General features: G+C 46.2%; 1 protein-coding gene across 2 annotated transcripts in view; it reads left to right on the forward strand.

Annotated features, from left to right (window-relative positions):
* YBEY (ybeY metalloendoribonuclease) overlaps positions 1-22,578 on the forward strand; it is a 180,649-nt gene that overhangs the window by 87,004 nt on the left and 71,067 nt on the right. For both annotated transcript variants that reach the window (XM_033944926.1, XM_033944927.1), the window contains exon 3: positions 14,254-14,385. In XM_033944926.1, the coding sequence (XP_033800817.1) occupies positions 14,254-14,385 (132 nt within the window). The remainder of the gene's footprint in view (positions 1-14,253; positions 14,386-22,578) is intronic.

Below are 22,578 nucleotides of genomic sequence, written 5' to 3' on the forward strand. Positions count from 1 at the left end.
AACAATACATTTCTAAAAATTCAAAGCCAAAAGAGAGGAAACTAGCCAGGCAACACTTACCACAAAATGGCAGCATAGCAGCACAGTTTAGCTCAAAGCTGCTGATGCCTATTTTAGTGTCAAAGGGCTTATGTGCTAATGCTTGTTTGGTGTCAAAGGTCACTCAGCTCAAATTTCAATCTAAAGAACTAATAACCAATCTAATAAAAAGTAAAAGATAAACTCTATATTATAATACAAAAACAAGTACAGTAGTCACTCAAAATGTTGGTTTTAACCAATTAAGAGTTGCAATTTTAAAAAACAAAGCTCAGATTAAGGTATAAAAATCCAATTTTTTAGCTAAAATTAGTATTTTAAAGGTGTCCTTGTACTCCTGCAATAGTGACATCACGTACAATTGATGTCATCATGTGTTTCAAATATTGGAAATGCATTCTTTTCAATTAAAAATTATTGTATGCAGTTTATATTAGAAGTCCATTATAGAGCAATACACAGCAAATGGTAAACTACTTGAAAGTCAATATAGAATAATATATATGAGTACTTAGGAATGGTCCCTGTTTCACCTCTTTACATAAATGATATTGGAGAATAAAATCAATAACATTAAAAGTACTTAAAATATATATAATATATAAATATAATTAAATAGATAATTAGATATAAATAATAATGAAAACCAACATTTATAGAAATAATCTTGTCAGTGTCTATTCTAAGCCCACTGAGCTCAAGGTTTTCCAAAACCTGGGCAAACTACTGAGTTTTGGAAATCCATCCAGGTATCCAGACAATCCTCTTAAAAAGAGAACATGTTTGGTTTTCCCTGAATATCTGGTAACCCTAACAGAAGCAGAGTGCTGTGAAAGTCTGGAAGTAACAGAAAGAAGCTATAAGGGGAAGAGGGGCTGGGTTATGGGAACATGCACTATTAATGCAGCTATGGGGAAATCAATAGAAAGGAAGGGTGAGGGGGAATGAAAGGTTTCTGACAGAGAGTGAGAATTCTGCTATGAAGGGCTGGAAGAGGCAGAAGTTGCTGAATGGGGAAGAAAGGCTGGGTAATGGAGACAGAGGCTAAGAGTATAGCTACATAAGAACATAAGGGGGGGAGTTACGTGATGCGGTGTGCCTAGCCAGACGCGTGTTTGAGGAGCTCCCCTAACCCTCTTTAAAATCTGACACTTATACTGTTGTTTTTTTTACCCCAATCGGCTCGATCCAGCTCTCCCTAGCAGACTCTACGGGGCGGTGAGTTTTTTAGGAGGCACAGGGCATGCCAACTAAGACTCAGAGGGGACTTTGCGATCGCAAGAAATCATCGCCGGTGGTTAAAATGGCGGCGGCCTCTACCTCGTTCATGGTGCCGGCTGGAGACTGGATCCAGGAGATCACAAAATCCATCACCGCGGCTCTGGCTGATAGTTTAAATAAACTACAGTCAGCAGTGGATGAGTTGAACGAAAAGTTTGACTCCCAGGGCCGCCGGCTTGCAGAGGCTGAGCAGCGCATATCAGCGCAGGAGGACCGCAGCGACGGCATGGCGGCACGGATTCTGGCTCTTCAGAAGGAGACACAAAACCTCGTTGGAGAGGATGGAGGAGCATGAAAACCGCAATCGTCGCAATAATTTGCGTCTCGTCGGTTGCCGGAGTCTGTTAAGGATGCAGACTTATACCGCATATTCAGCCGCTGGCTGCCTGAGACTTTGGGCCTACCCTCCACCGAGACCAAATATGGCTGCGAGAGGGCGCATCGTGTGGAAACGCGTCCACCAGCAGATCAGCGCCCCCGGATTGCCATAGCCCGTTTCTGCTCCTGGAGGGAGAAGGAAGAACTGCTGCGAGCCTACCGCAAAGTTCCCTCTTTGGAGTATGAGGGTCAGAAAATCTTGCTGTTCAACGATTACTCGGTGAGGGTATCTGCTCAACGCAAGCTGATGTCCCCGTTCTGTTCCGAGTTACACCGCAAGGGTATCTCTTTTGCATTGGTGTTCCCTGCTATGCTGCGAGTCTGGCATGAGGGGACAAGTGTACTGTTGCACTCGGCTGAGGATGCCCGGGCTTACATGGACCGGTTGAATAAGCCGTGACATTTTCTTGAGAGCTGCTGATCTGGATTTCTGGAGCTGGGTGCCGGGACTGGACTGGTTTGATTGCTTGCTTTTGGGGACTTTGGTGGTGGGAGATGTTTCTGGGAGTTTGATTGCTCTTTTTGTGTCTGGTTGGGAGATGTGGACTGGGGACTTTTGTCTTGGAGGCCGCCAGGCTTGCTGCTGACAGGGCACTGTACTGTCTGGGAGTCTGGCTTGGCGGCCGGTGCCTGGGTGTCTGGATTTTTGGACGGTGTCTGGTCTCTTGGATGGTGGTTCTGCTATAATATTCTCCATATATACTCTGGGGATGCCCTCTACTGCTATTGTCCCTGGCGGTTGGTTGTGGGCGCTTACTCAGACTTTGGACTATTCAGCATATTCCATGTCCCGGTTTATGCACTTGGTTGTGGACCTTGAGTAGAGCTGTGTGTATTGGCTCCTCGGGGTTTCCCTCAGTTGAGGTTTTGACCTGTGCCTTCTGTTCTGTTTTGTTTTCCAGTTTCTAAGTTGCTGCACTGTATTTTTCTGGGTTGTTTGCTATGGGTACTCTATTTTTCTTTTGTCATTCTGCCGTTGCTACTCTAGCTGGGGGTATGGTGGTTGGGGGTGGGGACTCTGGGAAGGGTGAGGGTGAGGCTGTATGGCTGGCATTGGGGCTATCTGAGGAGATAGGGTTGTAGGGGGGGGTGTGGGTCGGGGGGGAGGGCGTTGTGTGACTGAGGGGCAGGGGGGGAGTATGTTTGAGCAGGGAGAGGTGGGATCGGGGTGGTCGTGGGTGTGTGTGATGTTTTTTGCGTGTATGAGAGGGGTGCTGGGGGGGAGGGTTTTTTTGGGTTTGGAGTGCATCTGAGGGAACTGCTGTTTATTGGCTTGCTTTTCACATGTCTTCTTCTGGACCTGGGCCTAGCTGGGGGGCGGGAGCGCCAGTTTGTCTTGCTTGGCTCGCCCTTTGGGTGCTCTGGTGTTTCTTTCTAGGAGGTGGTTATGGTTAATTTGCAGGTGGCCACTTTTAATGTGGATGGCATTCATTCACCAGTGAAACGAAAGAAGATTCTTAATTGACTTAAACAGCATCACATTGACATTGCCTATCTGCAGGAAACTCACCTTACTGCCTCTGAGCATGAGAAGTTGCGTAGGGACTGGGTGGGTGAAGTGGGGTACTTGGCCTACAATGGCAGGCAACGCGGGGTTGCCATTTTGGTTCATAAACAGTTGCCCCTTACTATTCACAAGATAATTCAAGATAAAGAGGGCCGCTATGTTCTCCTTTTGGGGGAGCTGTGAGGATTTCACTTCCTTTTTTGCAATCTCTATGCCCCTAATGTTTACTGTCACAAATTCTTTTCCGGGCTTTTGGGCGTTCTGACGCAATATCCTTCGTACCAGCTGGTAGTTGGTGGGGATTTTAATGTCACGGCTGATCCTATGGTGGACTGTTCTCCTGCCAAGCCGCGGCCTCGCAATTATGACCAGAGGGGGGTGCCTTTTCTTTGTGGTCCTTTGGGGTTGGTTGACGCGTGGAGAACGCTGCACCCCTTTGATCGTGAATATACTCTCATCCTCATAAATTATACTCCCGTCTGGATTATATTTTGGTGTCGTCCTCCCTTTTCTCTAGGGTTGGCCCAGTTGCTATTGAGGACTCGTCGCTTTCTGATCACGCAGCGGTGCTTCTTACGTTGGGAGTCACGGATAGACCTGGGGAACGCACCTGGCGATTTCCTGCGGCCTTATATGGTGATAAGGAGTTTCACATTTATCTTAGAGCTAAATGGCTTGAGTTTGACGCGGATAACCGTGCATCGGTGGAAGACCCGGAAATTTACTGGGAGGCTTCTAAGGCGGTCATGCGGGGGCATATTATTCAGTATCTTTCCGTCAAGCGGCGGCGTCAGGGAGAGGCGCTTATGTCTCTATCGGGGAAGCTGGCTGCTTTACGCAGGCGACATTCCACTAGTTTGGATCCGGCTGAGTTGCAGCAACTTAAGTCTATTCGTCATCAAATTAATGACCTGCTGGATCAGAGGGCTCGGCAAAACCTCTACTACCAGAAGTTTAGATTTTATCAGTGGGGGAATAAAGCGGGCAAGCTCCTTGCGACCTTGGTTCGCCCTTTTCGGAAGAAACAACTTATCCGATTAGTGAGAAATAAGCAGAATGAGTGCTTTACTCAAGAGTCTCATATTCGGGATCACTTTGTGGAGTTTTATCGGTCTCTCTATGCGTGCCGCGACTTCACTGATGAGGAGAGGGATCGTTTTTTTCGAGATATCACTTTCCCGCGGCTCTCGGCATCTCAGGTGGCTCAGTTAAATGTGCCTATCACGGCTGACGAGATTCGCTTGGGGATCAATAAGTTGCATCTCGCTAAATCGCCGGGCCCCGATGGTTTCGGCCCAGAATATTATAAACTTATCTGACCTCCTGGTTCAGCCTTTAGGGGATCTTTTTCATTATTTCTCCCTCGGTGAGACGAGTCCTCGGAGTAATTTGGCCCATATTACTTTGCTTCATAAACCAGGCAAGGATCATACCCAGGTAGGCTCTTATAGACCTATCTCCTTGTTGAATCAGGATGTCAAGTTGCTGGCCTCCATTTTAGCGGCTCGCTTAAACCTGTTTTTACCGCAACTTATAGGCGAAGATCAAGTGGGGTTTGTGCCACATCGTTATGCTTCTATGAACTTGCTCAAGGCCTTGTTGGCGATGCATGCTTGCAGGGGGGACGGCGGTACTTCTGCCATCGTAGGCCTAGATATGGAAAAGGCATTCGACAGCATTTCGTGGCAATATCTATTTTGGGTGCTTCCGGCCTATGGGGTGATGGAGAGCTTCGTACACTGGATTGAGGGCCTCTACACTAATCCACAGGCTCGCCTCAAAAGGTTCTTCGACAAAACCTTCGCCTTTCAAGCGGCTAAACAGAACCCATGGCTAGCCCAGATGGTGCTCGAGGCCCCCACCTACCTCAACTTCAGAAAGCTACTCAAAACTCACCTTTTCCACGGACACAACCCCTGACACCCCATCCTCTACAATGCACTGAATCTCCCCTCTCTACTATGCACTGAAATCCCCTCTCTCTCCTTCTTACTGTAATATCCCTCCCCCCTACCCTCAACCTTTTCTTCCCTTCTCCAGCTAACCTTAACGACATCATTCTATGTCAATTGTTCTTTATTGTTGTTATCTGTAAACTCTGATATGTTGATAATTTGATAAATCGTTGTGAACCGCCTAGAACTCCCTGGGTATGGCGGTATACAAGAATAAAGTTATTATTATTATTATTATTATTAATGGGGGTCTTTCGCCTCCCTTTGACTTATGTCGGGGGACTTGTCAGGGATGCCCCCTTTCTCCGCTTCTGTTCGTTTTAGCCTTGGAACCTTTGGCCATAAAGATCTGCGAGTGTAGGGAGCTTTGTGGGATACGGGTGGGACCCACTGAGTGCCGCCTTACGTTGTTTGCTGACGATATCCTGCTTTTTCTAGATCAGGCTCCCCTCCATTTGCCGATAGTTCTCCGCCTGGTGACAGATTTTGGAGTCATATTGGGCCTCCGGGTGAATTGTGATAAATCGGAGTTGCTGCCTTTGTCGGGCCTCGCCTGGGAACCTTGGCATGCGGGTCTGCCCATACCCCCAGTGAAAACAGCTATGAGATATCTCGGCATTTATTTACACCCGGTTCCGCGGGTTCTCTATCAGCATAATATCCTTGATGCCATAGAACGAATTTGACTGCTTTGCAGTGCGTGGAAGGATCTTCCCTTGTCGCTATTCGGATGGGCTGCTTTAATTAAGATGATTCTTCTGCCTAAGATTCTTTATCCGCTGCAGACAGTGCCTTTCTGGCTCCTTCAGCGTGATATTGGTAAACTTCGTTCCATTTTCATTGCCTTCTTGTGGCGTCGCCGTTCAGCACGTATTAGCTATGCCAAGCTGACTCTTCCTGGGGGCCAGGGTGGCTTAGACCTCCCAGATGTTAGACTCTACAATGTGGCGGCTCTCCTTCGATTTGTGCATGAGGGGCTCTCGGGCTCTGCTCGGTTTTCCCCCACAGGCTGATGGCCGACTTGGTGTGCCCCGTATACCTTCTTGAATATTTTACATTCTCCCACAATTCCGAGGGGAGGGGGCTTGTCTTCCAAATTTCGGTTTTTGAGGCCTTTTTGTTTGGCATGGAGATGGTGGTGCCGGGCTCAGGGTAAGACCCCCAGTGCTTCTCCACTTCTCAACCTCTCGGGTAATCCTGATTTCCCACCAGGTCTTAGAAGTTGACTCTTTGCTGCTTGGGCTGCTCGTGGGGCCTCTACTCTTCATGATATGATGGAGGGGGATCCGGTTTTTTTTTTCTTCGTTTGCCTCTTTCAGGGACCGCTGGGATCTCCCAAATAATCAATTTTTTGCTTATTTGCAAGAACATAAGAAGTTGCCTCCGCTGAGGCAGACCAGAGGTCCATCTCGCCCAGCGGTCCACTCCCGAGGCGGCCCATCAGGCCCATTGCCTGAGCAATGGTCCCAGACTATCCCTATAACCGCTACTCCTATCTGTACCCCTCAATTCCTTTACCTCTAGGAACCTATCCAAACCTTCTTTGAAGCCTTGTAACGTGCTCCGGCCTATCACAGCCTCCGGAAGCGCGTTCCATGTGTCCACCACCCTCTGGGTGAAAAAGAACTTTCTGGCATTTGTTTTAAACCTGTCCCCTTTTAATTTCTCCGAGTGCCCCCTTGTACTTGTGGTTCCCCATAATCTAAAAAAATCTGTCCCTGTCTACTTTTTCTATACCCTTCAGGATCTTGAAGGTTTCTATCATGTCTCCTCTAAGTCTCCGCTTTTCCAGGGAGAACAGCCCCAGCTTTTTCAGTCTGTCAGTATATGAGAGGTTTTCCATACCCCTTATCAGCTTAGTTGCTCTTCTCTGGACTCCCTCAAGTACCGCCATGTCCTTCTTGAGGTACGGCGACCAGTACTGGACACAGTACTCCAGATGCGGTCGCACCATTGCACGATACAGTGGCAGGATGACCTCCTTTGTCCTGGTCGTGATACCCTTCTTAATGATACCCAACATTTTGTTTGCTTTTCTTGAGGCTGTGGCGCACTGTGCCGACGCCTTCAAAGATGTGTCTACCATCACTCCCAGGTCTCTTTCAAGGTTACTTACCCCTAGCAGTGATCCTCCCATTCTGTAGCTGAACATCGGGTTCTTTTTCCCTACATGCATGACCTTGCATTTCCGTATGTTAAAGTTCATTTGCCATTTTTTGGCCCATTCTTCTAGCGTCGTTAGGTCCCTTTGCAGATCTTCGCAGTCTTCCATGGTTTCAACCCTGCGGTAGACTTTGGTGTCATCCGCAAATTTAATAACTTTGCAATTTGTTCCCGCCTCCAGGTCATTAATAAATATATTGAACAGGAGCGGTCCCAGCACCGACCCCTGCGGAACTCCGCTCGTGACCCCATGCCAGTCTGAGTAATGGCCCTTTACTCCAACCCTCTGTTTCCTGTCTACCAGCCAGTTTTTGATCCATCGGTGGACCTCCCCTTGCACCCCGTGTTTCCACAGCTTTTTAAGTAGTCTTTCGTGCGGTACCTTGTCGAAGGCTTTTTGAAAGTCAAGGTAAATGATGTCAATGGATTCCCCTTTATCCACCTGTCTGTTTACCCCCTCAAAGTAGTACAATAAGTTTGTGAGGCATGACCTACCCTTGCAGAAGCCGTGCTGGCTCGACTTTAGCTGTCCATTGTTTTCTATGTGTTCACAGATACTGTCCTTAATCAGTGCTTCCATCATCTTTCCCGGGACCGAGGTCAAGCTCACCGGCCTGTAGTTTCCCGGGTCCCCCCTTGAACCCTTCTTGAAGATGGGCTTGACATTTGCAATTTTCCAATCCTCCGGGATCTCTCCAGTTTTTAAGGATAGGTTACATATTTGGCGAAGTGGCTCTGCTATTTCGTTCCTTAGTTCCTTGAGTACCCTTGGGTGAATGCCGTCCGGACCTGGCGATTTGTCGCTCTTTAGTCTGTCTATCTGCCTGAGGACATCCTCTTGGCTTACCTCTAGTTGGACCAGCTTTTCATCCCGATCCCTATTTACGATGTCCTCCGGTTCCGGAATATTGGATGTGTCCTCCCTCGTGAAGACTGACGTGAAGAACTTATTTAACCTGTCTGCTATCTCTTTTTCCTCTTTTACCACTCCTTTTTTGTCTCCATCATCCAATGGCCCCACTTCTTCCCTTGCCGGTTGCTTCCCCTTCACATATCTGAAGAACGATTTGAAGTTTGTTGCTTCCCCCGCCAGTCTCTCCTCATATTCTCTTTTAGCTTTCCTAACCACACGGTGACACTCCCTTTGGTGTTCTTTGTGCTCCTTTTGGTTGTCCTTTGTTTGGTCCTTTTTCCATTTTTTGAATGATGCTTTCTTGTCACTTATCGCCTTTTTCACTGCAGTTGTTATCCACGCTGGGTTTTTTGTTCGGTTTTTTTTGCACCCCTTCCTGAATCTGGGGATGTACAGGTTCTGTGCCTCTTGCACCATGCCCTTGAGTAGGGACCAGGCTTTTTCTACAGACTCCATCTTCCTTGCGCTACCGTTGAGTTTCTTTCCCACCATTTTCCTCATGCCATCATAATTCCCTTTTTTGAAGTTGAGTGCTGTTGCTGTGGTTCTTTTCACCTTTGATGATCCAATTTCCAGCTTGCACTGGATCATGTTGTGATCGCTGTTTCCTAGGGGTTCTAGCACCGCCACCTCCTTTGCAGGTCCCCCTAGCCCTTTGAGGATTAGGTCGAGAGTGGCATCCCCCCGTGTTGGTTCCGTGACCAGCTGTTCCATGAAACAGTCCCTCGTGGTTTCCAGGAATTTGGTCTCCCTTATGCAGTTTGAGTGTCCAATACTCCAGTCTATCCCAGGGTAGTTGAAGTCTCCCATCACCATCACGCTTCCGCTTTTGCATATCTGCCTCAGCTCAGCCTCCAGGTCCTGGTCGAGTGCCTCCGGTTGTCCAGGTGGGCGATAGTACAGGCCCAATTTTATGTCTGCTCCAGTTCCTCCAGGTAGCTTAATCCATAGTGATTCCAAGTCGTCCGCCCTTACTGTTGTTTCCATCCTGGTTGAAGGTATGGAGTCCTTTATATAAAGCGCTATTCCTCCACCCTTCTTGTGTGTCCTGTCCCTCCTGTAGAGTTTGTACCCTGGTATGGCCACATCCCATTTGTTGTCATCAGTCCACCACGTTTCTGTGACTCCTATTATGTCCAGGTCCTTTGTACTGGCTATGACTTCTAGTTCTCCCATTTTGGCTCTTAGGCTCCTAGCATTAGTGTATAGGCAATTTAAGTCCTGGTTGTTTGCCTTTTCCGCTGGTTCTCCTCGTGGTTTGGCGCCCCTGCCAACCTCCTCATGGGTTGCCAGCCCCCGAGCATTGTTGTGCTCATCCCCATCCTGCGGTGTGTCTGTGTTGTCCTCAGCCTGCTTCCCCATGTTTGGATGACCCTCTGGCTCCTGTTGTTCTCTCTCAATCCTGCTTGCTAGGTTCGTTTGTGCATTGGCTCCCTGCATTGCGTCCTTGTGTCCTTTTCCCAAAAGTTCCTTCTCAGTCCCGAGCCCTCTTTTACAAATTTCTGGTTCAGTATCCTTGCTCGATACTTTGGTCCGATGTGTCGAGGTCAGGTCGACTGTCGGCTTTCCCCTTCTCAGTTTAAAGCCAAGTCTATGCCGCTCTGGACGTTGCGTGCCAGCAACCTCGTCCCAGCCGTGCTCAGGTGCAGTCCGTCCCTCCTGTAGAGCTTGTTCTTCCCCCAAAAAGTGTCCAGTTCCGTACAAAGTGGAAACCCTCCTCTTCGCACCATCTCCTCAGCCAACCGTTTACTGCTTGCATCTCGGTCTGTCTCTTAGCATCTGCCCTTGGTACTGGCAGGATCTCTGAGACTATCCTCCTTGTCCTCAGCTTCAGTTTCCTCCCCAGGATCCTGAACTGCTCAGTTAGTGTAGTCCTGTTGTAGCTCCTCCTGCTGATGTCGTTGGTTCCAACGTGGATTATCACCGCTGTCTCCTCTGTCTCAGCTCCGTCCAGGATTCTCTCTATTCTGTCAATGACGTTTTATTATGAGTTTCAAGTTTATTATGATATTTGATTAAACGCTTTTCAGATTACGTCCTTCGTTCTCGCCCCCGGGAGACATGTCACTAGTCGGTCCTCTCTCCCTCCTGCTATGTGACTGTCCACTTCTCTCAGGATTGAGTCTTCCACTACAATTGCAGACTTCCCCTTCCTTAGTTGTCTCTCTGGTCTCATGTCCGTGTCACAATCCGCTAGTTTTTCCTCTGGGTTCTGTTGGGTCACTATCTCCTCTGTCTGTCCAGCTCCTCCACAAGGTCCTACTCCCATGGCGTCTGGTGGATTCTGTCGTCCAATTGTTGGTTCCTCTCCGATGTGCTGTTTGTCGTGTGCCGCCACCATCCTGCAGGCCTCCTCGATGAATTTCTCGAGCTCTCTTACTTGCTCCGTGACGTGACTCTCTCCGGTGGTATCCTCCGTTTTCCAGCACGGTTCCTCTAAGGTGCACAGTCCTTCCAGCTCCTGGACCCTGGCCTGCAGTCTCCCGACCTCCTTCCTCAGGCTATCCAGTTCCTGGCATCGACCACATATGTACGCCTGCCTCCCGGAGGGGAGGTAGTCATACATATGACACTCGATGCAGTACACTGGGTAGCTCTGCTGGGTTCCTGCAGCCTCCATTTCTTTTTCCCTGCTCCTATGGTTCCTCGATGTGCATGAGTGGTGTCCGGCGTGCAGCTGGCTGAAAGGGTAGAGAGAGAAGAGAGTAATGAGAGAGAAGAAAAGTCCTTTTTTTTTTTTTTTTTTTAAGAGGTTAGATTTATGCTGCTGCTGCTGTCTGGGCTCCTTCTCAAGGCTCCTTCGCAAAGGCGCTCTCCTTTGCTGGGCGCCGAACGGCTGGGCGCCGTTGGCTCCCTTCTTCTTAAAGGGGGAGCCCGGGCCCGATGCAACCTCTGACGCAGGTGGGGGTGGGCAGAGCTAACTCTCGCCACAACCCCGGTCTAACAGCCTGCTCTGGCTGCTTCCTCCTGTCTTCCCCTCTGCCTCGCCGCTCCTGTAAGAAAGAACAAACAAAAACGCTGCCGAGGTTTACCTCGTGCCCTGGCTCCCTTCTTCTTAAAGGGGGAGCCCGGGCCCGATGCAACCTCTGACGCGGGTGGGGGTGGGCGGAGCTAACTCTCGCCGCGACCCCGGTTAACAGCCTGCTCTGGCTGCTTCCTCCTGTCTTCCCCTCTGCCTCGCCGCTCCTGTAAGAAAGAACATTATTTCTCTGGTCTTCAGCAGCTCCATGGGACTAGGTGGCTGTGTGGGCCCTTAGATGAGTTCTCCTTTCGGATTCCTGCTGAGGGGGGCTCTCTGTCTGTCTGGTATAAGGTGGCCGGTTCTTTTTGTACTGCAGGTCGCCTCTCTCAATTACGAACCGCCTGGAATCGTGATCTGTCGGCTCACTACACAGCGGAGACCTTTCAGGAGCTTTTTCATACTTTAAAGGTCTTTGTGAAGTCCGCAGCTTGGCAGGAAACCCAATTTAAGATTCTTCATAGGGCGTATATTACCAGGGCACGGGGCGCTCGGTTGGGGCTTTGGGATACTGACTTATGTTCCAAATGCGAGGGGGCGAAGGGGTCATTTTTGCATTCTTTTTTGGAGTGTCCCACTCTCGCTTTGTGGAACCAGTCTTTTGCGCAGCTTCGCTTGGTCTAGCAGGTGGAGGTGGAATGGGATTATAAGACGCTGCTTTTAGGGGACCAGACCTTACTTGAGGCTCAGGGTCTTACAATGCCCCAGCGGCGCTTTATATACTTGACTTTTTTGACTGTCAAACGCACTATATTGCATTACTGGACACAGGCTGGGGATGTTCCTCTCGAGAGCTGGCTGGGACAGATGACTGAATTGGTTCGTTTTGAGCTTACCTATTACAAATGCTCGCTTAATCCCGAGGTGTTGGCATATTTCGCTCTCTGGCAGGCGTTTCTGCAGTTGCCCTTAGTCGCACGTTCTAGGGGAGGGTTGGAGGGTGTTTGAATGGGGTGTGTGTTTTTGACTGTGGAGTGTTTGCTTGTTGGTATGTCTGACTTTGGGGTTGTAGGGGCTGTGTGTGTGTGATTTCTCTTATTACAAAATGTAAAGGGTTGGCAGGGTACCTGGGTTCACATTCTGTATTTTTTTCTTCTCTTGTTTTCACTTCTCGGCGTCTTCTTTATGGGAGTGTCACTCCCCCCTATTTTGCTGTTTTTGTTTTTTTGCTGTTGATTGCTTACTTTCTGCTCTCCTTCTGGCTTTGGTGCAATGCGGTTGTGGCTGTATATTTTTTGTATTATTCTTACTTCTTTGTGCCTGAGCCTTTGTTTTTTATATATGGCCAGTTGCCTTGTTGTACCCTTTCTTATAATAAAAATATATTAAAAAAAAAAAAAGAACATAAGAATTGCCACTGCTGAGACAGACCAGTGGTCCATCATGCCCAGCAGTCCGCTCATGCGGCGGCCCTCTGGTCTAAGACCAGCACCCTAACTGAGACTAGCCCTACCAGCGCACGTTCTTGTTCAGCAGAAACTTGTCTAACTTTGTCTTGAATCCTTGGAGGGTGTTTTCCCCTATAACAGCCTCTGGAAGAGCATTCCAGCTTTCTACCATTCTCTGGGTGAAGAAGAACTTCCTTACGTTTGTGCGGAATCTATCCCCTTTCAACTTTAGAGAGTGCCCTCTTGTTCTCCCTACCTTGGAGAGGGTGAACAACCTGTCCTTATCTACTAAGTCTGTAAGGAATAGAGGCGTCTAGAACAGGATGAACAAAATTGAAAAAGATTACTGGCGAGAGGAATAGGAAGAGTTCTAAGGCGATTTTTGAAGAAAAAAAATTTTTGATGACAAGCAGTTTTTAAAATGGATGCCCCCTCCACCCCCCCCACCCCGACTTTTTAACATCTTGTAGGAAATGTTCAATGGCAGACTTAGATGCACTATCGAAAATGGCCTTCTATGTGATGGTGCTCCTTTCTCTGTCCTTAGTGAGCTCTCTAATGGTTTCTGTCTCATCCCTGTCCCACTACACCCCTGTTGCCACCCAACCATCTCTCTGGAAAAAAGGAGGCTCAGGGGAGATATGATAGAGATCTTCAAGATCATGAGGGCATAGAGAGGGTGGATAGGGACAGATTCTTCAGACTGAAGGGGACAACAAGTACGAGGGGGCATTCGGAGAAACTGAAGGGAGATAGGTTCAAAACAAATGCAAGGAAGTTTTTTTTCACCCAAAGGGTCGTGGACACTTGGAATGCGCTACCGGAGGAAGTGATCAGGCAGAGTACGGTACAGGGATTCAAACAGGGATTGGGCGGATTCCTGAGGGATAAAGGGATCGTGGGATACTGAGGGAGGAGCTGGGATGTAACACAAGTATAGAAAGCTAACCAGGTAATAAGTATAGAAACCCAACCAGGTCGTGCATGTGCAAGACCGGAGGGTTAGGACTTCGATGGGAAGATAGGACTTCAATGAGAAACCAAGGTGGCAAGGGAGCCCCTTCTGGTGATTCTGACAGGTCGTGACCTGTTTGGGCCGCCGCGGGAGCAGACTGCCGGGCAGGATGGACCTATGGTCTGACCCGGCGGAGGCACTGCTTATGTTCTTATGTTCGTGAATCTCCCACCATGACTCCCAACCCCAGACTACAAGATGTTCAGAAAAGAAATAAGACTTTTTCAGGGATTTCTTGAAGAGTATAGTTTTTAACACCATGAGTACCTTCCTTCTTCCCATCTTCTTCCTGACTCACCGATACTACCTAATCTACTCTTTACCTTCACTAGAAATGACCAAGGATTTTCTTTTGTAACCCACCTTCTATAACTCTTTTGTAATCTGCCTTGAATCGTAAGGTAATGGCGGAATAGAAATCTCTAATATAATGTAATGTTTCTGTTAGGCATCCGAATCAGCATAGCATATGTTTGAAGCATCATTGTTCCATTTTTGCATCTGAGCCTTTGTGGGGCTAGGAATCATGTACTTATCTATCTATATCTATATATATATATCTATATATAATGGGGTTTTGTTTTTGTTTTTTCAGAATTTAAAAGCTGGAGAGCTGCCACAACCCTTTTTTCCTGATGATTATAATTTGGGAGACATTTTTCTGGGAGTGGAGTATATTTATCAGCAATGCCAAGAAAAAAAGGATGATTTCTACAATGTCCTGACTGTAAGTATAGCAACACCTGTCATTTTTGTACTCCTCTATTATATACAAGAGTTTTATATCCTGTCCAAGGGGCTGATACAGAAAGCCATGCAATAGTGCCGTGTGTCAGTGACTGAGCATATGGCTTTCAGTATGAACTTAATGATGAAGCTTTGTCCATTGATGCAATAAGCTAATGATATGCTAATGTGAAGTGTCTTGTTGAACAAATAGAAACATGATGGCATATAAAGGCCAAATGGCCCATCTAGTCTGCCCATCTGCAGTAACCATTCTCTCTTTCTCTCTCCGAGAGATCCCACTTGCCTATCCCAGGCTATTTTGAATTCAGACACAGTCTCTGTCCCCACCACCTCTTCTGGGAGACTGTTCCACGCATCTACCACCCTTTCTGTAAAAAAGTATTTCCTTAGATTACTCCGAAGCCTATCACCTCTTAACTTCATCCTGTGCCCTCTCATTGCAGTTTCCTTTCAAATTAAAGACTTGACTCATGCGCATTTATATTACGTAGGTATTTAAACGTCTCTATCTTATCTCCCCTCTCCCGCCTTTCCTCCAAAATATACAGATTGAGATCTTTAAGTCTGTCCCCATACGCCTTTAAGTCTGTCCCCACACACCATTTTAGTAGCCTTCCTCTGGACCGACTCCTTCCTTTTTATATCTTTTTGAGGGTGTGGCATCCAGAATTGTACACAATATTCTAAATGAGGTCTCGCCAAAGTCTTATACAGAGGCATCAATACCTCCTTTTTCCTATTAGCCATACCTCACTAGCCACAAGGTTCTGTGCTGAGGGCAACTAGCATTATTCATATGTCCAAGCAAAATGAAAGTGTCAGCACACATCTGCACATGTTCTAGTGCAGTGTTTTTCAACCTTTTTACACCCGTGGACCGGCAGAAATAAAAGAATTATTTTGTGGAACGGCAAACTACTAAGACTAAAATTTAAAAACCCCATTTCCACGAGCTTGGTCACCTCAGTAACTATGGAAAAATAGACAAATATAGTGCAAAATATAGACAGCAGATATAAATTCTCAAAACTGACACGTTTTGATCACTAAATTGAAAATAAAATCATTTTTCCTACCTTTGCTGTCTGGTGATTTCATGAGTCTCTGGTTGCATTTCCTTCTGTCTGTGTATCCTTTCTTTCATTTCTTTCTTTCTGCACTCAGGCCCAAGAATTGTCCCTTTCTATTCCCTCCCTCTTTCCTTCCTATGTCCTTAGTGCCCCCAGTGCCTCCTTCCCATGTCTTTAGTGCCCCCAGTGCCTCCTTCCCATGTCTTTAGTGCCCCCAGTGTCTCCTTCCCATGTCCTTAGTGCCCCCAGTGCCTCCTTCCCATGTATTTAGTGCCCCCAGTGCCTCCTTCCCATGTATTTTGTGCCTCCTTCCCATGTATTTTGTGCCTCCTTCCCATGTATTTTGTGCCCCCAGTGCCTCCTTCCCATGTATTTTGTGCCTCCTTCCCATGTATTTTGTGCCCCCAGTGCCTCCTTCCCATGTCCTTAGTGCCTCTTCCTGTCTTTAGTGTCCCCAGTGCCTCCTTCCCATATCTTTAGTGCCCCCAGTGCCTCCTTCCTATGTCCCTCTCACTGCCTTCCACACTTTGTCCCACCCCCATCCCCCGAAGCCAGTCTGCCTATCTACCTCTCTCCCTCCCTCCCTGGCCAAAGCCAGCCTGCTTGCCTGCCTACCTCCTTCCCTCCCTGCCGCGCAAAAAAAAAAAGCAAGCCTCCCTCCTTCCTTTCCCCAGGTCGGCTGCTATCTTACGCCCTGCTGCTGCTACTGCTAAAACCGACACAAAGTCTTCTTTCTGACGTCGGAGAGGACGTTCTGGGCCAGTCAGGTCGCTGCCTGGCTGGCCCAGAACGTCCTCTCCGACGTCAGAATTAACGTCGGAAAGAAGACTTCCTGTGAGCTTTAGCAGTAGCAGCAGCAGGGCGGTAAGATAGCAGCCGCCCTGGGGAAAGGAAGGAGGGAGGCTTTTTTTTTTTTTGCGCGACAGGGAGGGACAGGAAATGATTGCCTGTCCCATTGTCCCCGAGCACAGCTTCGGGATGCTGTCCCAAAGCTGTGTGTGGGGACAACGGGACAGGAGGTCTGAAAACGGGACCTATGGTCACCTTAATCTTGCCGGCCCTGCGTGGACCAGCAGAAATTTCCTGTGGATCAGCACCGGTCCGCGGATTGGCGGTTGAAGAACAGTGTTCTATTGTGTAATTCTATAGATAAATTTCAGCCTTGTAAAACATTTTTGCACATAAAAATTTTACAATGCTTATGCGCAGAACAACATTGCAGATATATATATTTTTTCTGCCTGAACCATTCTTTCTTAAAAGTTACAGGCTTGTTAGGCTCACAGTAAAAGGAAAGCAAATGGCATTTAATTCTTGTAAACCCCACTTAAGAAAGAACTATCTCTTCTACAGCTCCTCAGACTGGGCATCCTTTTTTCATATCTTTTTATTCTAATATTTATACAGTTTACAGATATAGTAATGACATTTTCTAGTGCTAAAGACACATTATTCCTTAATCTTCAGGTAGTCAATCCATTCCTGTGGGAATTCTTGTAGAGAGCATCATTGGCATTTTTTTTGCTCCACCTTCCATCCTTCTGGCCTGTCCTCCAGTTCCTCAGCTGTCTCTCTACAAGCAAGATGGTAGAAGCCTGTCTTTTCTGCTTAGAAACATAGAAACATAGAAATTGACGGCAGAAAAGGGCCATAGCCCATCGAGTCTGCCCATACCAATGACCCACTCCCTGATTCTTACTCTCCTAGAGATCCCACATGAATATCCCATTTTCTCTTGAAATCTAACACGCTGCTGGCCTCAATCACCCGATGAGGCAGCTCGTTCCAATGATCTACCACCCTTTCAGTGAAGAAGTACTTCCTAGCATCACCCTGAAATTTCTCTCCCCTGATTTTCAGCGAGTGTCCTCTGGTTACCGAGGGCCCTGTAAGACTGAAGATATCATTTTTCACCTCTATGCGCCCAGTAATATACTTAAAGGTCTCAATCATGTCCCCTCTCTCTCTTCGCTCCTCCAGTGAGTACATCCGCAGTTTTTTTAACCTTTCTTCATACGTGAGTTCCCTGAGCCCCAAAACCATCCTGGTAGCCATTCGCTGAACCGACTCAATTCTCAACACATCTTTTCGGTAGTGTGGTCTCCAAAATTGAACACAATACTCGAGATGAGGTCTCACCATGGATCTGTACAGTGGCATTATGACTTCAGGTTTTCTGCTGACAAAATCCCTACGGATACAGCCCATCATTTGTCTTGCCTTGGACGAAGCCTTCTCTACTTGATTGGCAGCCTTCATATCGTCGCTAATGATCACTCCTAAATCACGTTCCACCGTGGCCCTTATCTGCCGTCTATTTCTATGTTTCTAAAATATTGTGTTGCCTTATTTATTAAATTTATATCAAGATCAACTAAAGGTTGTATTACAGGTACTATGGCTGAGTCTTTAACTATTGTTTTGCCAAAGCCAAATAAAGATCCCTTATTGGTCTCAAACTACAGGCCTATTTCTTTGATTAATGTGGATGGTAAATTATTAGCTAAGTTACTGGCTTTACGCCTGGCCAAGGTTCTCCCTTATATTATTGGTATGCATCAAACAGGGTTCGTTGCTCAAAGACATTCTTGAAATAATACCAGATTGGCTTCTCATATGTTAAATTTGACAAAAGAAATGGATGATCCGGCTTACTCAGTATCTTTGGGTGCAGAGAAGGCCTTTGATCGTGTAGAATGGACCTTTATGTATCAGGCAATGGATTGGTTTGGTATAGGTTCTGGATTTATACAAATGATTCAAACCTTGTATAGTTCCCCTTCTGCTAGATTATATATAAACAATACTTTTTCAGAGCGGTTTAGTCTGGAGAGGGGAGTTAGACAAGGGTGTCCGTTATCTCCTTTGCTATTTGATATTGTTCTGGAACCTTTATTATTGGCTATTCGACAGACAGAGGAGATACAGGGTATTCCTTATGCAGGCCGGGAATACAAAGTCTCTGCTTATGCAGATGATATTTTGCTTCATTTAAGGAATCCTGAATTGACCATTCCACATTTACTGGATTTGATAAACAGATTTGGAAAATTCTCTGGTTACAAAATTAACTGGAGTAAATCTGAAGTTCTTCCATTAAATGTACATTGTACAAAAGGATTGTTTGATTCGTTTTGTTTTCTTTGGAAGGAAGATGGTATAAAATATTTAGGTATATGGATAAAAAGTACATTGGAAGAAACGATGAAAGTAAATGAAAAATCCTTATTGTTAAAGGTCACGGAAATGTATGAGCAATGGAATCCTCTACATTTGTCTTGGTGAGGGAGAATTCAAACGGTCAAAATGATGATTTTGCCTGTGGTTTGTTAACAAATGGGAATGTTACCAGTTTTTTTCAAGGGTCCTTTTACAAAAAGTTAAATAGTATTTTGACAAAATTTATTTGGCTTGTTAAAAATGCGAGAATTGCTCTAGTATCTTTACAAAAACAAATTTAGGGAGGAGTAAATTTTCCCAATTTTTATAGGTATCATCAAGCCTATATAATGCATTAAGGTATGTATTGGATCCTCCCTGAGCTCATGGAGCATCTTCCAGACTGGTTATACTTAGAATGGAAAATTATATCCCCGATGCAGCTATCTCATGTACTAAGTATCAGATTACCTAGATATGCTAAGGATAACATAATTTTATTGGATACATGGAAAACAATTAAATTTATTGACAAACTAACAGATGTTACTATAATGAAATCTACTATGCAGTCCTTATAGTTAAACTCCAAGATTCAAATAGGTGATGCTGGGATCGGCTGAAAGAATTGGATGCAGGCAGGTATTTGGACATTAGATGATGCTATGTCTAATGGTAAACTGCTTGATCTTTCACAGCTGCAACAATCATTTGACATTTTAAAGTTTCAACAATATAGGTGATTGCAGTTGAAGCAGGCTATTCAGAGTGGGTTCCCTTAATGGAAATACTTAAAAACATTACAGCTTGCAGATCCTTTGCTACCAGACAGATCTAGTAGGACATCAGGCCGCTCAGTGGTACAAATTGATTTCTGAATTTTTAAATAAGAAACCAAAAAATAGTCTTAGAGATATTTGGAGCATCGAGATAAAACAGTATATTTCTGTGTCTCGTTGGCCACAAATTTGGACTTGGAGGTTGAAATGTACAGCATCAGCCAAACATGAGACAAATATGGTTATTTTTATTACATAGGATTTTTTGGACCCCAGTTCATTTACAAAAAATAGATAATTCTAAGTCTAATAGATGTTGGCATTGTCATATTAATATAGGGACTTAGGATCATCTGTTGTATTTCTTTCCACTGATACTTGGTTTTTGGAAGTCAATTCGTGGACAAATAAATTTCATTCTTGATTCATCTATTCCGCTGTCCTATGAGCCGATAATTTGTGGTACCATACTTCATGTGAAACCTACTTTAGATAGGTATAAAAGTCGCCTTTTCCTGATCTTAACAGGAATAAGTGTTCAACTTATTACTCATAATTGGAAGAATCATGACAGAATCAACTTTACGTTTTGGTGGGTACCGCGTATAAATATGAAAGAATGATTGGCGGAACGCTTGGGAAATAGTAAATCCTTTAATGATATATGGAGTCCGTTGGTTACTCTTGTTGCAGTACAATAAGAGTCAGATTTCTTTCTTTTTTCTTTTATATGAGATATCTTTACACAACCAGGGAGGGAGGGAAATGTATTTTGAGGAGTTTAATAATTTAATCACAATAGTGTAATTGCATCATTGGGATTACTGTATTAATAATTACGTCGAAACTGGGTGAAAATGTCTATTTAATGTATTGTATAGTTAATAGTGCATTTCATACAATGTTCATGATTAACTAATTGTATTGCACTTCAAAGTTTAAAAATCAATAAAGATTTTTAAAAAGAATGTCAATCACAGCTTTCTTCGCCTTCTCCGTAGTTTCTGCTGACCCCTTCTGTTCTTCCTTCTGTAAGCATGCATGAAAGTGTCTCTTTGATCTGCTCAAAACAAGGAAAAAACTGCAGATGTGATGTACAAGGTACAAAATCCTTATTGGAGAAAATACAATGTAGCATTCCAAAAAATGGTTCTCATAAGACCCAACATGGTCCGTGTTTTGAAAAATACTCCTTCCTCAGGGGTCCAGGATATTATGGTGCATAATGTAGATCAGGATTTCTCAACCTGCAGTATGCGGACCCTAGGGGGAAGACAGACCACCTGTTAGGGGTATGCAGGCTAACCGCCACCCACCCCCTGCCACCTCTGCTCACCACCTGATTTAATTATCCCCCACTTACCACCGCTGCTTGATTTAATTATCCTCTACCCACCACCACTGCTCACCGCGCCTGCCATCCGCATTTAGTTATCCCCCAACTCCGGGAAGGGAAGGGTCAGGCGACCCACAAGCCTTCCCCCTGCTTGGCTGGCCTGTAACTTCTCTCTGAGGTCAGAATAAATGAAAGAAAGAAATATTGGATGCACAGAAGGAAGTGCAACAGAGACTCATGAAATCACCAGACAACAAAGGTAGGAAAAATGATTTAGTGATCAAAATGTGTCAGTTTCGAGAATTTATATCTGTCTGTTTTTCTATAGTTGTTACTGAGGTGACATTCCATATTTTAAAGTCATCTGCCTTGACATCTTTGAAAACCCCCCCGAATATAAATGATGATTAATATTTTCTCTGTGAACAGTGTGCTTTGTGTTTTTTAATTTTGTGGTTACCATTATGTATTAATAAGATTATATTGTGTGTATATGAAAAATAGATGGAAGAAATTGCATTACAATTAGTATTATTGGGGGGGGTCACGTGATGCGTCTGACTTGAGTGGACGTGTGCCCTCGAGCTCTCCGACCCCCAGTCTCCAAAAATCTGCTAAATTCGCTTTACAGTACTGCCCGATCGTCACTAACATCACTGGAGACTTTCTTAAGGTTCTGTGTGGGAGCATGACCTCTGGAGCGGTGGTTTGAACCCGGAATGCCAGTCCGTTCAGTGAAGGTGCTGAAGCACAAGTCTGCTTTCCCTGCGCCTACAATGGCGGCATCGCCGACTCCATCTTCTGCCCCGGCGCAATGAGGAGAATGGGCACAAGAAATTTTGCGCATGGTGACCGCGGCCTGGAGGATCATCTCCATAAACTATAGTCAGCTGTGGACTGCATAAATGAACGATTTGAGTCGCAGGCAAGCTGCATTGCAGCGGTGGAGCAGCGCGTCTCTGATGGTGAGGATGCAGCACTACAGGATAGCACTAGTGTGGTCGCCTTGCAGGCCCAGGTGACAGCGCTGACTGACCGACTCGATGCACAGGAGAATCGCCAGCACCGGAACAATCTACGCGTGGTGGGTCTTCCAGAGCTCCAGGCTGACCAGGATCTTTATCATTTCTTTCAAACCTGGCTCCCAACTCAGCTAGACCTGGAGCTAACAGGCGGCCGAGTTTATCTGCGAGCGAGCGCATCGCATGGGTCAACGCTCGGGGGATAACAGCCATTCCCGGGCAGCGATTGCTTGCTACCTGAACTGGAAGGAAAAAGAGCTTATACTACAAGCCTACCGGAAAGCGGGTCTGTTGGAATACAAAGGGAAGAAACTGTTGTTGTTCAATGATTACTCCATCCATGTGGCTTCCCTTCATAAAGAAATGGCGCCCCTTTGCACCGCGCTTTATCAATGAGGAGTGCGTATTGCGCTGGTGTACCCGGCATCTTTGCGCATTTGGAGAGAGGGGAAACCTCACACCTTTGCTGATAGAGCGACGGTGCAGTATTTTTTTGACTCCTTGCCAGCCATAGATGACGGGGGGGGGGGGGCCCCGGAGGCTGATGCGGCCATTTGACACGGTAGTTTGCCCTCTCTATTTTCCCACTGGGGCCTAAGTGTGTTTGCAAGTCCTACTGGATGCCTGGGCCACTGTGGGTAGCTCTGCCTGGACCCTGCTGGCTTGAGTGGAGGTGAGCTGCATTGTCTGGGACGTTTGGAGCCCGGTGACCTTTTTGCTTTGTTTCTGGTCCCATAGCACAGAATGCCTGGCGCTGAATGCAGTGAGCTTTGTTTCTACTCTCTGCTGTTTCGCCATTGCTGA

Source organism: Geotrypetes seraphini, chromosome 5 (assembly GCF_902459505.1).
Source record: "Geotrypetes seraphini chromosome 5, aGeoSer1.1, whole genome shotgun sequence".
NCBI classification, from domain to species: domain Eukaryota; kingdom Metazoa; phylum Chordata; class Amphibia; order Gymnophiona; family Dermophiidae; genus Geotrypetes; species Geotrypetes seraphini.